Here is a 16,362-nt window from a genome sequence, read left to right as displayed (position 1 = left end):
ATCTCCTTTTTCTCTCATCCCTCCATGTAAACTATATTCAGACATTTCTATAACTATCTGAGCAATCAAAAGTGATTATAAATGCCATACAGAGATCTCTGTGTTGAATCAGAATTGTTAACCCTGGAATAAAATGGCCTTGGCCACTGCCTCAATTGAAAAAACACATATCAATAACTTTAACATTTACAAACCTGGATTTTCCTGCTCAGACATCATCTCTTCCATATCCTGATTATAGTCTTGTGAAACTACAAATTAGGGAATAATTAGGAAATTACAAATATGACTCAAATAAGGAATACATGTAATATTCGAAACCAGAAAGAAACAATTTGTAGTTATGATAGAAATGCAAAATCAAGTCATAATGATATTCAAACATGTTCACTCCTGGACCAAGTAGCTTTTAAGTGTGTTAAACGCCAAATGCAAAGATGAGTAAGGGGGTCCAGTCATCAATTGGTTTATATTTGAAGCGCAAAATAGTAAAGTGCTGACAGATGACGTGTCCACTCCTGTGGCCGTGCCCTTTAAGGGTGCTGGCATGTGACAAAACATGATTTAGACTTTTCGTTGACTTTGTAATTGAAAGCTACAAAACAGACAATTCCATTCAACCTTTCAAACTAGTAATCCTACCAAGAATGGATCCTCAGGAAATAGCCTTCAAAACCCAAAAGTATATTCACAAAGAAGTATCGTAAATTATAAGACATATAATTAATTGCAGATCTTGTGTATATTAATTTAAAATATATTAATAATAGATGCTATATACTTCTTTTAAAGGATGACTCACTTTAATTAAGAAAGAACAGCATTAAATTAAAATCTCACCTGTCTCTTCCACATGGTAACTATGCTCAGTTTCTGAAAAAAAATATATATATATTAGATTGATATTTAACTGCTTTTACAAAATGGTATGTATATATTCTATATATGTACTCTGAATCTTATGCTTATCATTAATTTTATTTTTTAAAAATGAGACTATCAATTAAAAGTCTGCCAAACACTTTTATATTTCACTAGAACTACATTCTGGGATGTCTCACACATTCTCCTTCTCAACTCACTCAACCCCACAAGGATGCAACCACCACCCCCTGCACTAAAGAGAGAAGACAACTCAGAGTGACACAGTGACAAGGGCTGGACCAGGAAAGCTGTTCATTTCTAATCCACTTCACATCCCACTACAATGTGCTATTTCCTGGACCTGTCCTATCATTTTCTAGAGTAAAAGTACAGCATCAACAGATGGGAACAGAGAGACAGTGGAAGAGGCTTTATACCTTTGGGGAGCTGAAGGGTAAATGTGTTGAACACTTAACCCATACACCCCAGATAGCAAAACAGCTGCCATCGTATGACCGTCACCACACTTGTGGCCTCGTTAATTTCACTGAATGTATATATAAAGAATAAATATTTTTATTTTCTGAAGACTTCTAACAACGAACTTTTAAGTTCAAACTGCATCAACGTCCCAATTAAAGATTAGATCAGAAAGTAGGATTTCTGCAATTTGTAAACTTCCTAGAAGTGTTTCTTTCTACTCCCAAACTGTGACTCCTAACTTTAAGAATATCAAATTCCTCATGTTTCTGTGTATTTGAGCATCTTAACTGAAATTTGTTGTATAAGCAACATCTAGATACAAAAACTCTGAGCAACTGTCAATTTTGCTGAGCCATTTTGGCAAAAGACTGGAGAGAAGCAGCAACAAGAAATGTGAAAGTAGTTTTATCAGTATCCTTACTCGGAAATTGGAAACACTGTCCCAAATGATTACTAAGGGCATAAAGTAAACCTAGTCTGTGAGTGCCTATTTTCAATGTACAATGCAGCAAAAATCAATCATATAGATATTCAAAAGTACTGTGTGTTTGTATTTTTCACAGAAAATTATGCATTATATACAATTCTTTTGAAAACCCAACCATCCCATATTTTCATGTAAAATGCATTTCCTGCTCTAAACAATAGACATGGACACTAAGTTTTGGAAATACATGTACTAATAAAGTAGGAGCTACCTGCTTCTCAAGTCATTTTCCAAAATATTTTGTATTGTGCAAAGCAGATAAACTACTTTTCATTATTTCTATGCTTTTAAAAAGTGCTGACTAACTGGACACACAATGACTCATGCCTGTAATCCCAACACTTTGGGAAGCTGAGGCGGGAGAATTGCTTGAGGCCATGAGTTTGAGACCAGCTTTGACAACATAAAGATACCTTGCCACTACAAAAAAAAAAAAAAATTGGCAAGGGATGGTAGCACAAGCCGGTGATTCCAGCTACTCGAGGGGCTGAGGTGGGAAGATTGCTTGAGCCAGGGAGGTCAACGCTGGAGTGAGCTATGTTCAAGCCAGTGCACTTACCAGCCACATTGGGTAGGATTTTACAAATTAGTTTTATAAAAACACAGCCACACTGACCCACTTAGGAACTGTCCCCGGCTGCTTTAATGTTGTGATAGCAGAACTGAGTAGCTGAAGAGAGTCTGTATAATCTAGAAAACCTGAAATATTTACTCTCTGGCTATTTACAAGAAAAGTTTGCCAATGCCTGGTATATAGAAGCTAAGAATTGAATCCTGCTCACTATAATTACAGAGTTCATGTAAACACATGAGCCTGTGATAGATTATGAAGTCCAATATTTTATCAGTTGTTTGACTTTCATTTAGGAAACAGCACCCTAAGCAGAAGTAGGTATAGTAAAACTATTTTCCTGGAATATTTCACTTACTATTTATAAGAAATTTGTATATTCTGAATATTCTGTTTCCCTGAAAAGTGCCTTGAACCAAAATCAATATATCTATTTTAAGAAAAAATTTGCTTTAATTGAAGCTTTAAGCTTCAAGTTTTAAAAATCTAAGCAAAAGTTAAATATCAGTTTTAAAGGGATTTAAGAAACACTTCTTAAGTGATTATAAGTCATTGATTGTATTTTATCCTGAAACTTGAAAAAAAGTATTCTACCTTCATGAAACACTTCGGGTTCCAGGGTCTCAAATCTATCGCCGACATCAGTCACCGTAAGGAAATCCTCATCCTCTGGTTGTGGTTCTCCTGCTGGTCCATCTTCTTCTTGTTGCAGGTCTTCTCCTTCAACAATGACAATGAACAAAGTGCCACTGGTCTATAGTGAAGACCCACTGGCAACAGCCAACTGAGACACGAAAGCTCCTTGTAAACAGCCGCCACACACCCACTACTGCTGCTGGGCAGTCCCCTGCCCCTCCTTTTGGCCACTGCAGACCAGACACCATTGTTCAGTCCACAGTTACTTTCATCCTCTGGCCAAGTGCTAATCTGCCTAAGTATATGTGGTGCCAGACAGGTTTCCTCTCATTAGGATGTGAACTCACCAAGGACAGGAAGCTTATATATTTTATTCATTATATATTCCCAGCCACCTAGGGCCATGTCTAGCTACAGGAAGCACTCCATAAATATTTGATGAATGAATAAATGAATTCATAATTATTACTAATATATTTGCCTCTTTAATTATCCTCAGATCAGTGAAAAGGCTACTTGGCTACTTGTATGGCCTTTTCCTGGGAATTGACATAGAAGTCCAGGTAACAACTTTATTCAAATATTACTTTTCCTGGGAATTGACGTAGAATTCGAAGTAACAACTTTAAATGACTATTCAAATATTCTACAGCAAAGAGTGACTAGCCACCTATCTAAAGTATATGCTAGGGCGGGGCGTGGTGGCTCACCCCTGTAATCCCAGCACTTTGGGAGGCTGAGGCAAGCAAGATCACTTGGGGTCAGGAGTTCAAGACCAGCTTGGCCAACATGGTGAAACCTCATCTCTACTAAAAATACAAAAATTAGCTGGGCATGGTGCGAGTGCCTACAGTCCCAGCTACTCCAAAGGCTGACGCAGGAGAATCTCTTAAACCTGGAAGAGGAAGTTGCAGTGAGCCAAGATCATGCTACTGCTCTCCAGCCTCGGTGACAGCGTGAGACTGTGTCTCAAAAAAATAAATAAATAAATAAAATAAAATAAAAATAAATCATATGCTAGGTCACAGGTTTAACCAAATCATACTATGCATTCAAATGTTCCTATTAGGCTTTAAGTTATGCAAAGACACCCATTTCTCTTCTGAGATTAACTTCTATGATACACTGAGCTGCTCTGCTTCTTTTGTGTAGTGTTTGGACATGTTATATTATTCTACCACAACATAGTTAAGACAGGTTATTTCATTCCAATGCAACTTGAGCTGGCTTCCAGCAGAGTACCTCCTGTGTATAATACTAAAGAAAGTAAATGGGCAGGACTTGGCTTTGCAGTGCAGCTCAGGGATTAGGAGGAGTGCGGGATCTGGAATGCACGGCTGTAGATTTAAGCTGTTCTGTACCAGCTGCGTGACTGTGGGCAAATTACTTAACTATCCTGTGCCCCAGATTTCCCTCCCATTAAATGGGAATAACATCTATTTGTAACATTGTTGTGAAGATTAAAACACTTAGAAAAATGCCTGGGCCTAAGTATTTAGATGTTATTATCATCACTATTACAGTAATAAACAACATTGCCACTTCTACTGCTACTGAACCCCCCTACCCCGAAACCCCAGCCCAGACTGCAAGAAGCCTTCCTCAGTTACCCCCCCTTTAGTGTGGCAAGGTGATGCTCTCCGGTGTTAGTGCATCAGGCAGGCCTATTCATGTTGATGCTATTTGTTTTCTGTCTTCTCCTCATAGCTTGCTATTTTGTTTTTCCTCATTTCAGATTTTCTGCTATTCAGCAAACCAATCGCCAATTTCAATTTGTTACAAATTTTACTTCTTTTTCTCTTTTTTATCATATTCCTCTTTCCTTATTCTGCTTTCATTCTATCCAGTGCAATCTGATGATTTTTATACTAGCAGGATTTAGCTTTCGTATGTAGCTGTTCAATGGAAGTATCCCTGTTTTCTGCAGGGAAGCCAGTCAAACACTGTACGCTATCTTTGAGTTTCTACTGCTCAGTGATAGCCTATCATGAAAAACTTCCTGAGGTTTCACGAGACTCTAGGTATGACCAAGCCCTCTGCAGCTGTTATATCCTCCCTGTGCAGTAGGTACTGGTATCCGACTCTGAAAGATGAACAACTTGAAAAGCCACACGGCTAATCAATGGCAGACGTAGGACCTGGATCCAGTTGTGAATGTACCAAGATGGGGGCAGGGAGATTACGTTCAGTCAGAGACATGATTGGGCAGGGGTGGGAAACACATCTCAGTGAAAGATATACCAGGTGCCGGAGCACCAAAGCAGTGATAGGTTTGGCAATTACAAGGAAAAGAGAGGACAGTTGGGCTAGAGAAAAGTCACTGAAGGGGAAAAAGAGGCTGGAGCTAGATAAGCCACGACTGGTTGGGCCACATTAAGTATAACAGGTTATAGGGGAGCAAGTATGAAAACAGTGACACCCAGCTGGGTGCTACTGTGCTACTGCAACCATCATGGCCAGAAGCCACAATCATACGGGGCCCTAGAGAGCCAAAATCAGTGCTGGGGGCAATGCCGACAGGACTTGCTGATGGATTAGATGTGAGGGAAGAAGAAAAGAAATCAAAGAAAACTCTTGAGTTTTCAAGTTAAACAACCAAGAGCGTAGGAAGACCATTGACTAAAATATAAAAAGACTAGCGTAAGCAGTTTAGGGAGGATTGGGGTGAGGAGGGGCTGTGAGACGTAAGAAGAATCATGAGTTCTGTGGCAGGCATGCTTTAAGTCGCAGACACCCATAAGACATCCAAATGGAGATTCCAAGTATGCAGGTGAGTAAACCTGGAGTTTAGATGAGCAATCAGGGCTACAGCCATATATTTATATGTTGAAGTCATCAACATATAAAGGATATTTATAGCCATGGGCCATAAATGTGACTTTCTAAATGTAATTAAAGAAAAGAACAAGTGCAAGAAGGAGGCTGTGCTAGACTTCACTACTTCCCTCTTTTGGCTGGCTGCCCACCCACCCCTGCCCAAACGTCTTACGGGTCTATTTCTCTCCATTCCCTGCCTTTGGCTGAGGCAAATTTACTATCATCCTGAATCACTGTGTTACCAGCACAACCTCCGTCTTGTCTCCCAGCTGCACTCTTGCATCCGTTCCAAGCATTTTTCAGACTACAGACAGAATCGCACAACACTCCTAAATACCTGCCCCAATGGCTTCAGTTACTCTTAAAATCAAGTAAAAAGTACCCTTTTTCTCATGACCCTCCACCTACATATTCCATGTGCCAGCCATGATGAACTATTTTCAGGTTCTCTCCTGTCTCTGGGATATGCCCTTTTCTTAAAACACTCACCACCAGCACTGGCCTAGAGAAGGTCTACACCAGGCGCTTCTGAGTAATCTCTAAAGATCATCTGAGTTTTATTGCCATGACAGCATTTATCCCATTATATTTAAGTCATTTATTCATTTAGACTGCATTTTCCTTCTGTTAAAGTTGGGGGAAAGGGGGAGGAAGTACTAAAAAGGGGAAGCCTGAACTTGCTCATACAGGCCAATGAGTGGTTTTCCAGGCTGCAAAGAAGCTAGAAATAAAAGGGTACAGGCTCCTACACCCCTAGCATCCACTGGCAAAAACCAATTGACACTATTGGGCACTGTTTGTTTTTAAGAAACATAATTTATTTTCCTTTAGGCCACCCTTGGATCACACCAAACCATTAAAACGATCAGGATTCCAGAGCATTCTGCCCTCTCCAAAATCCCTTCATGAATTACGTTTTGGGATCACGATCTCTGTTTTTATCAAGGGATGCTTCAAGAAACAGTCTGTTAAAACTTTAAAACACTAGTTTCTGGACTACTATTATCCTCTACACAGAGCTCCCCATGAGAAATTTTTAAATCTAAGTGCTGGGAAAATGTTTTATATTCGTGTGTGTGTGTGTGTGTGTGTGTGTGTGTGTGTGTGCTTAATGCAACCTAGGTAATTAAAAGTTTGTTTTTGTTCTGGTGACCGGCCAGACATGAAGCAAAATTGAGGGTGGAAGACAGCAGCTGGATGAGCCTGAACGCTGGCCTGAGTCCCACTTCCCTCCTCTCCGCCCTCCCTTTCTGATGGATCACTGATGGATCACTGTTTTCAATTTGTTCATTCTCATTTATTCCCCCAGCTCTCTCTTAGATGTATGCACTGAGTTCCTCCACAGTGAGGTGGAATAAAATAACCATAGTGCTATTTCAAAAACACCTGCTAACTTTTAATTCAAACTTTTTAAAAAAATACAAACACCCAATTAACTTTTAAATTTTAAATGTCCAAATCATTTTATATAACTAAGCGTTATTTTAGTAACTCAAGACAAGGAGCAGATTTTAATTCATACCATGTTCTGCATGCATCATTTCATGGAGAAGAGACTGAATTTGTTCTTTTGCTTCATCTTCGATATTCTGGGGTTCTAAAATAATTGTAAAACATAGCTAAGTAGAAAAGTTCAAACATTTACATGGAACTCCTAACACTCAAATATGGCATTGGTGCATACACATTAAAAGGAACACATCTGACCAAGCAACTATGCATTCTTTGTCAGCTTACCACATTTTTGTTCTGTGTTGGAAAACATGGTAGATATGTAAAATTTGTTTTACTCTGTCAACAGACTAAAGTGTTAAAAGACTTTCAATAAGGTTTTTAAAGAAAGAAAACTAACTCAGGTTCAGATTTTTATTTAAACAAAAAGCCTTATTAAAAGTAAAATGACCAGTTTCTAATGAATAAAATTTGCAATAATGATAAAGTGGGAAGAACAAAGCTTTCATAAAGGGAAATAGTTGGAAATAAAGACAGAAATGTGGAAGACAAGGTCAATACAGATTGATGTATCTGGTCAACCACTACCTATCTTTCCTGACAGGAGAAAGTGCGCTCTTGCAGGTGTGTGGACTGAGTACTCAGAGATGGCCCACTGCTGTCACTCAGGTTTGTCAGGAAGTGCCAGTAGAATACCTTACATTGTAACTGACAATCCTTTCAGTTTTGGAGAGCCATAACTTACATTGAGATCCATAGATTCAAATAAGGTAAATTACAAAAGTGAACATTATGATGACATTCCAAAAACACTGTGGAGCTTATGAGAATATCAGATTTAACTGCAACATCACACAATAAACAAGAAGCTATAACTACATTGATGCTGTTATAAGTTCTCTAGTAAACATAATCTATGTTCAGTGAATAAAAGTAGCACTACACTTGGTAACCTAAACGCTGTCATGTGAGATAATGCCAGTGACATCAGTTATGTCAAAGAGCTAATCTTCCATGACAATAACAGAATAAGTTAATTTAGATTTCAGGAAGGGAAACGTTTAAATGTAATATATATTATGCTAATCACACTACAAAATCATTTCCAAAGCATAAAAATGCCTATTTTTAATAGATGTTTCCATTTCACAAGCCATTTATATATGCAGTCTTATGCAATTATAGAGTCGACCAATTGCCATCCTCTCTTAAAAAGCCTAAGATAGCTTCCTAGCTGGATTCCCCGGTTTATAACTGCTGAAATCACCATCCAAAGAGAATATATTTGAGTTATTACAAGTGGAGGGTGGTGAATTCTGCTCATTCTTTAATGGCTTCCTTTGCCCATACAGGTCAAAGTCTCGGGTCCTAGGAGCAGAACATAATACCTCCACAACTAAGTCCTCACATACTTCTCCAGAATCATCTGCTACCAGCACTAGCTTTGAACTTAGTGAGGACTCCATGCCATTTCAACTTTCCATGATTTTGCAAATACTCCTTCTCTCTTCAGGAGGGGATTGGTAGAGGCAGAAGCCAGAGTGTAAAGGGTTAAAAAAATGAAAGAAAAATAAGGTAAAAAAGTAATTGTGGTTCTTCTCTCAAAGTGTGGCTGTTTTAGAGGGGAGAGGGATTAGGTGGCAAATAAAAAAAGTGGGGGTCAAGAAAGGCTTTTAGTACAAAGTAAAATGTGAGGTGCTATATCCAAACACACATTATAAAACTTTTTAAAAGTTACTCTCTGTTCTGGAGCTATGATATAATCATAGCAATTCTACAGGAATGAGAGAGAGCACATTGTCCTAGAATTAAAAACTCAACAACAAAACTCAGAGCAGTATATTGGCCTTAAAGGAAGAAAAATTAAATATTATTCCTCAGAATACAGGGAAAAAATCAGCCAAAGTACCATTTGGATCCAGTACTTAAGTTTTCAGTAAATATGTGGTGTCGTTCCTTACATTTCCAATAGGTGGCATAAGAAAACCAGAGTTTTAGAGACTGTATTAGATTTAATAATTTATTAAAATATTTCATGACTTTCCTACCTATAGGTCATAGGCGTTGGGGTAATTACACAGATGCTTGATTTGTGAATCCATGTAGACACAAACCAAGCTCCATAGATGACCGCAGGGAGGTTTGGGAAGTCTTTTAAGATAGAGACCTTCATATAAAAAAGACTGAGAAACCACTAGATCAATTCTATTAAATCACATGACAAATGATAACACTAGTGTGGAATTGTGTGTATTCTTACTTTCAAGGTAATATAGTGCAATAGTGCTAGAATTGGAATCAAGAAACAACATTTCAGCTCATGATGTTCCTGCGTGGTCCTGGACAAAGAACAACTACCTTAGATCTTAAAAATTAAAATTATCCTGTGCCAATTTCTACTAGAACAAAGTAAGTTTACTATATAATTTCAGAAGAGGAAAAAAAAAGTAGTTAATTATTCTGTAAACGATGTGAAACAAATTCCAGGTAAAACATGATTCTGTAAATGAGGATACCTGTCAGGCTCTGGCACACCTGGGTGAGACTCAAGGATGAGAACAAGCTTACCTGCCTCCATGGGAGCCTGTTCCTCGGGCTCAGCGTGTGGCTCAGCCTCTTCTGGTGGGACTGCTGGCTCTGAAGTAGATCTCTCTTTAAGTCCTGCATTTTTTTATTCACAAAGTTAACTTGAGTTTTTGTGGGGTTTTCTGACATATTAAACCAGGAAAAATAATATTCTCAAACATGTAACCAATAGTGCAAGTAATTAATAGTTTCTGGAATTATGTGCTTAAAAGCTGAGGTAGGAAAATAGTTTGCTCTTCAATTTCACATGAGCCTTTAACATCTCTTTGTCTAAGTTAGCTTTTCACTTCAAATTAAAACAAAATCTTTGTTTAAATTTTCATGATTCTCTAAAATAGTCACGTCTAAACCTGCCAAAAGTTCAGTATGAGTTCAAGCTCCTTTTGTGTTCGTAAGTGATTAATTAATTCCTAAGTCCTGAAGTTCAAATTCAGCAATGAGGCAACTAAGAAGGACTTGAACTTTTTGTTATTCAGGTACACTCCATGTTTTCACTGATATAACTATTTATTCTACTCGAAAAATAGTTAAAAAGAAATCATACATATCTATTTATAATCTTCTAAAGGAAACCCCTACAAGTAATCATATTATTCTACAACAGCTAAAATACATGAGAATTTAAAGGTTCTTCTTCCTTTTATAGGTCCTAAAGAAAATAAGATATCAGGGTAAATTAGCATGAAAACTGATTTTGAAGTGAAGAGCAATCTAAAATCAATTATATTAAGTTTGTTATTTGAAGTTACTTGATATTATACATGTGGAACATTAAAATGGGTCCTCAGTTAAGTACAACTATTTAGAAAACAGCTAAATTCAAGAGTTTGAAGATTCTATTTGCTGATCCTGGACTCCTCCCGACCTCATTCACAATCTCCTACCAAGTGTTGTTACTAAAGGGAATGCTCTGTGCATGGACAGCCTGCAGGCAACAGGAAGGTCAAGGTGACATGAGAAGCAGTGTTCTAATCTTAAGCAGCTGTGTGCAGCTCCTGTGCGTACAGGACCACCAATGTGGTCTCATTTCAATGTATTTTACGTTTATTATTTTTCCTTTTCACTTCTTTTTTCTATGTCTCATTTTTCTCTTATTGACAAAAACAAACACATTCCTCTTCCCAAATCTTAAAAGAAACAGAGACAGAAACACACGGCCCTGCCGCATCACTTACATTTCCTCCAGTTACCATTTGCAACACTACTTCCACACAAAACTTACCACCAGTATACCTGACACCAACACATACAGTTAGCTGTATTCTACATGTAAGTTACCTCTAACTGTAAGACAGATTGCAAAGGGATTATACACAGGTCTTAACTGTAGTTCAAGTTCAGGGAGTAGGGGGTAGAGATGAAGGCCAAGTAAAGGACATCACATTTCAAATTCAAATTTAGGGCTGCCCACCCTTTTCCCATTTAAATAATCATTTTTACATCCCTCAACTGTTAATGAAACAGGTTTGGAATGATTCATTGCTAAGTTCTGCTGCATGAATAGGAAAATGCTCAAGAATCATAAGAATCAAGTAATTTATTTGCACTGTCAGCACCTCAGCTAACACCTGGCACATGGCAATTGCTCAATGAACACTTGCTGAAGGGCTGAATACACCCAGTGGTGTGACTACTCTGCTAAGTCTAAATGACTGTGGAGATTCCCTGCAGGGCCAGGGCTTCTTAGCTGTACTCCAGTAGCTGAATGCTCACATCAGTGAGCATTTCTGGGATCAGTATTTCTCTACTCCTATGTACCAGAGATCCACATTTCTGCTCTAGGATCCACCATTTCAGTGCCATGAGTCTAGTTCGCCTGAGACACTCCCAGTTGATGTCTGCTGTCCTGGAATTATTTCACTCTCAAAACTAACTGTCTGAATGAAAAATTACAGGGTCATCTTTCACTAACCCCACTTGTAGCAGGCTCTCAAACTATGTTCCATGTGTTACACAAGCAATGAAATATTTTCCCAATAAAGAATTAAATTGCCTAAAAATCCCAATCTTGAGGATTTTGAAGTTTCATTTGAAAAAAAAAAAAATTCTAATGCTAAGTGTTCAAATACTACTAGTATACCAATATTCTGACATACAACGCCCCCAGAGTTAGCTTTAACTCAACCTGAACTTATTTGTCTCTAAAATTGAAATTGCAAAACATTTAAAAACAGGAGAAAGCAAAAGCACATCGCAAAAAATACTGAGGTTTTTTTGCCCTGTCCAAAGTGGCAGGTGAATCATAAAATCATTAATACCTGGTCATAGCTATTTCCGGAGATGAAATCAGCACAAAAATAAACTATATTGTAAACTTCAAAGAAGCTGAGATCATATTGGTATATCTCCTCCTCTAGACTTTTATAAACTTTTTAAAACTTAACAAAAACACATACTAGAGTATAATTGCTTTAACAACCCATATGGAAGAATTTGCCCGACAAGCTTTTATTTCAGGATTTCCAAAAAAAACTTTTTTGCAACCCAAACTCATTTTAGTTCTATAATTTGAGGAAAAAAAAGCAAGCAACAATGAATCAAGAAAAGTAAATGCTTATAAGCTCAATTCAGTCAAAGGAAAGGTTTTCAAAATGGATTTATTATGAAGTACAAGTGGCAAAGATGTAGCAATGAAATAAATATTCAAAATTAGGTTATGACACGAGATGTGTCAGTTCTGATGTCCATGGGGCTGCATTTAACAAAATGCCAGCTTACAATGGTTGAGCAGGAAGGAAATTTATCATCTAACTAAACATGAAGTGTGGAGGTGGCTGGCTGGCTCACAGGCCGAAATTCTTCCTTAGGCTGGCAATCAGAGCTCCCGAGCTGCAAGCTTCTTTTTCAGACAAGGCGATGTCCAGAAGCAAAAGGACCATCTCTTGCTCTGTTTCTTTCTTAGGCTTGAGGAAATCTTTTCCAGAGGCCGCTGACAGTCTTCCCTTTCAGTGTTTATCATCAGGACTGGGACCCACTTTTCTACGCTGGCAAGAGGAACAGGGTGTCCACTGCTGCCTTCCAGTCATTATAGGGTGAATAGAAATTGCCAGTCCACAGCAATGGCAACAACATGATTTGGAAAATATACTAATTCCCTTAAAACATACCTTGGTTTTAGTTCTTTAGGTTCATCAGATGCACCTATTAATTCAAGGAACTATTCTATAATAAATGAAAACAACATACCTACCTTCCAGGGGAGAGAGCAATTTAAAAAGAAACATGGACTGGGTGTGGTGGCTCACACCTGTAATCCAGCACTTTGGGAGGCCAAGGCGGACAGAACACAAGAGCAGGAGTTCGAGATCGGCCTGGCCAATATGGTGAAACTCTGTCTCTACTAAAAATACACACACACAAAATTAGCCAGGTATGGTGGCGCACATATGTAATTCAGGCCACTCAGGAGGCTGAGGTGGGAGAATTGCTTGAACCCGGGAAGCAGAGGTTGTGGTGAGCTGAGATGGCACCACTGCACTAGAGCCTGGGAGACAGAGCGAAACTGTGTCTCAAAAAAATAAAAATAAGAAACATGAACTATTTAGAGCATATTGGATGGGGACAGAGGTACAGGAAAGACATGGAACAGGGTGAACATTAGGGAAAAGTGAGGGTGAGAACTATTCATAATACTTTGGCAAAAGGACTCACTGATAACATGTGAACAGACCCTGAGGAAATCAGGGCTGTGGCTATGTAAGTTTCGTGTGTGTTTCAGGTAGGGAACAGCAAGTACAGTCATGAGTTGCTTAACAACAGGGATACATTCTGAGAAATGTTTGTTGAAATGTGCCATTAGGAAATTTCACCATTGTGGGAACATCACGGTGTGCCTAGGCAAACTTAGAAGGTATAGCCTGCCACACACTTAGACGATATGCAATATCCTATTGTTCCCAGGCTACACAACTGTATAGCATGTACTGTAATGTACTGAATATCGCAGACAACTGTAACACAAAGTACTTGTGTTTCTAAACACAGAAAAGATACAGTATAAATATGGTACTATGATCTTATGGGACCACTATCATACATAAGAAAGGTGGCTGAGGCACCAGGAGAGGTGTGCATTTCAGAAAGGCCCTGGATGCTGGATCCAAGGGCTGTGACTTGAGGGAACACGAAGTATTTACTTCTCATGAGAGTTAGAAGGAAGCCACTCCCTCAACAAAACCTGGGGAACAATTATAAACTTATTTTGTTTCATAGAATTTCATACAAGTAGCCTATAAAAAGCTAAGAAGTTTTTTTAAAATTAATGTTTTAATCTTTGGTTTACTAATTCAAAGGCGTACAGATGAAGGAAAATGTATCCATACCAATCTGGGTTACTCTGGCTATGGTTATTGCTCAGAAGTGGTACTGTTTCAGTTGCGAGTAGTCTAGCAGTATAAATCAATTTACCCCCAGATTATGGCTCACAGGTACACAAAATTTGGGAAATATTCTGGAAAATCAATACTCCAGAAAGGTATGCCTACTAGGTAACCATGCCAATCCTCATTGTTGCTCCTGGCTTATATAATCAGTGAATACAGAGCTTTCCTAGTTTACCAGCAGCAGTCCCAGAACTTACCAAAGTTCTGAGACTACCAGGTACTCAAAGCCACCCCATGATATGCAGTAAGAGCCATTCCAGATTCAAAGCATCTTTACATAACGTAAGATGGACAGGCAGATTTCAAACAGACATAAATTACAAGAGAATTAAACACTGGCAATAAGGTTCCCAAGAGCCTGGTTTCAGCACCAACGAAGGGACTGCACAAACACCGAAGAGAGGAGATTCATAAAAAATGCAATTAAAGGGCACACAATTCAACATGGTGTGTAAGAGTTTGGGCACCTGGGACAAGAGGATGTCTTTGAATTCCATTTGAATTCCACGTCAGTGTTACCACAGCTATACTTTTTGGTTTCCACAAATGCAGAAAGAGGACAAAACAGGACCCCTCCGAACGGCTTTAAGAATTAAATGAGATAATAAGTATTTTTCAAAAAATTTACCTTTTATTTTCTTCTTAAAAAAAGATCTTTAAACTCCCTCCCTGGCCACCTCTTGCACACATGCACACAGCAACATAAACACAGTTAACAGGCAACTTCCAAGGTAGTTAAAACACTGCAATTATTGAACAATCTTTTGGGTTCTTTAAAAACACACACACACAGTTTTCTTCTTCCTAATATTCTTCAACAGTATATACAGACCTCAAGTATTTTTAGATGATTTGTTTTGTATATTCGCCATTCAATAAACAAACATTGAATGCCTATCAGTGTCAGTTACCAGGACAGGTGCTGGAGATAACTCGTAGTTGGCAGCAAAGTCCAGGAATGAGGCAAAGAGATGAGTGTGATAACACAAGCGGGACAAGTGCAGCCACTTGGGAGGGTCAGAGATGTCTGAGTCAGAGGTGATGACTGGCTTGGGTCCCATGGGAGAGACAAAGGCAGCCCACCACGCAGAGCAGGAGCACGTTCTAGGTGGAGGGACTAGCGGGCCGTACTGACAGTCACTCTAGTCTCGTTACTTTCTCCCTCAGTCCCTTGTTTATTTCACAGCATATCACTGCAGGGATAGCAGCCACCTCAATCTCTTGTATCCCCCATGCCTTGCCCAGTCCTTGGCATGCTGCAGATACTCAGAAATATTAACTGAGTCAATAAATGGGAACTACAGACACAGCATGTTGGTATTACATAATTATCAAAAATAACAATGGCTTTAAGCATAGACCATCTTCCTCTAATAGGATACAAGAGAAGTAATACATAAGGCAAAGAAGATGGAAACGAGAGGCAGACCTCTATGACGTATGCATACCTGACTTAATATGGAGCAATAAATAGATACAAAAAGTGAAATCAAGTGGGGTATTAAATGAAAACAAAGAAAAAAGAAATGAATGACTTTCTGCTTTGCATAGCTGATAGAGTTCTTCCAGAAATTGATTCCTATCTAAAAATGATGGCCAAACAAGAAATAAACATTTAGCTTATACAATTATATTCTTAGGCAAATGGAGAAGAAAGGATAAGAGACAAAAGATTGTTACTGAGGAATCTTTCAGATCAGCCCAAACAAGATTTTCATGAAAATAATCTTATGGGTCGGCTACATAACACTCATCCTTTAGTTTCCCTAACACAAAAACTCTCATTTTAAACAGAACAGGGGCAAAATGGAGAGAGCTTAACAACAAAATAAACTTCATTACCTGATATCTAAATGGCAACATTTATTATTATATCAGTATTCTCTTACATTCTTTCAGCGGTCTAAAATTATTGTTTGACCTATAATTGTTTGGAATAAGATCGCTCTCTTCTCCACAGCTTTTTTCTTTTAATTTTAAATTATAATTTCGACTTCTATTTAGATTCAGGGAGCACATGTGCAGGTTTGTTCCATGGGTATATCGTGTGATATCGAAATTTAGAATATGAATGATTCCATCAC

The 16,362-nt window shown here is 38.4% G+C and overlaps 1 protein-coding gene across 1 annotated transcript in view; it reads right to left on the bottom strand.

Moving 5' to 3' along the window:
* Positions 1–15,339, bottom strand: part of LOC108317225 (aspartyl/asparaginyl beta-hydroxylase) — a 157,542-nt gene extending 142,203 nt beyond the window's left edge. Inside the window, exons 1-6 of the mRNA XM_037745387.1 lie at positions 15,190–15,339; positions 9,879–9,978; positions 7,381–7,455; positions 3,000–3,125; positions 841–873; positions 195–251 (exon numbers count right to left, since the gene is read on the bottom strand). Of these exons, the coding sequence (XP_037601315.1) occupies positions 195–251; positions 841–873; positions 3,000–3,125; positions 7,381–7,455; positions 9,879–9,978; positions 15,190–15,339 (541 nt within the window). The remainder of the gene's footprint in view (positions 1–194; positions 252–840; positions 874–2,999; positions 3,126–7,380; positions 7,456–9,878; positions 9,979–15,189) is intronic.
* Positions 15,340–16,362: the final 1,023 nt, after the last annotated feature.

This window comes from Cebus imitator, unplaced genomic scaffold (assembly GCF_001604975.1).
Source record: "Cebus imitator isolate Cc_AM_T3 unplaced genomic scaffold, Cebus_imitator-1.0 Scaffold199, whole genome shotgun sequence".
Classification (NCBI taxonomy): Eukaryota; Metazoa; Chordata; class Mammalia; order Primates; family Cebidae; genus Cebus; species Cebus imitator.
Note: the sequence above shows the minus strand (reverse complement) of the source record. Positions and strands in the feature narration are given on the sequence as shown.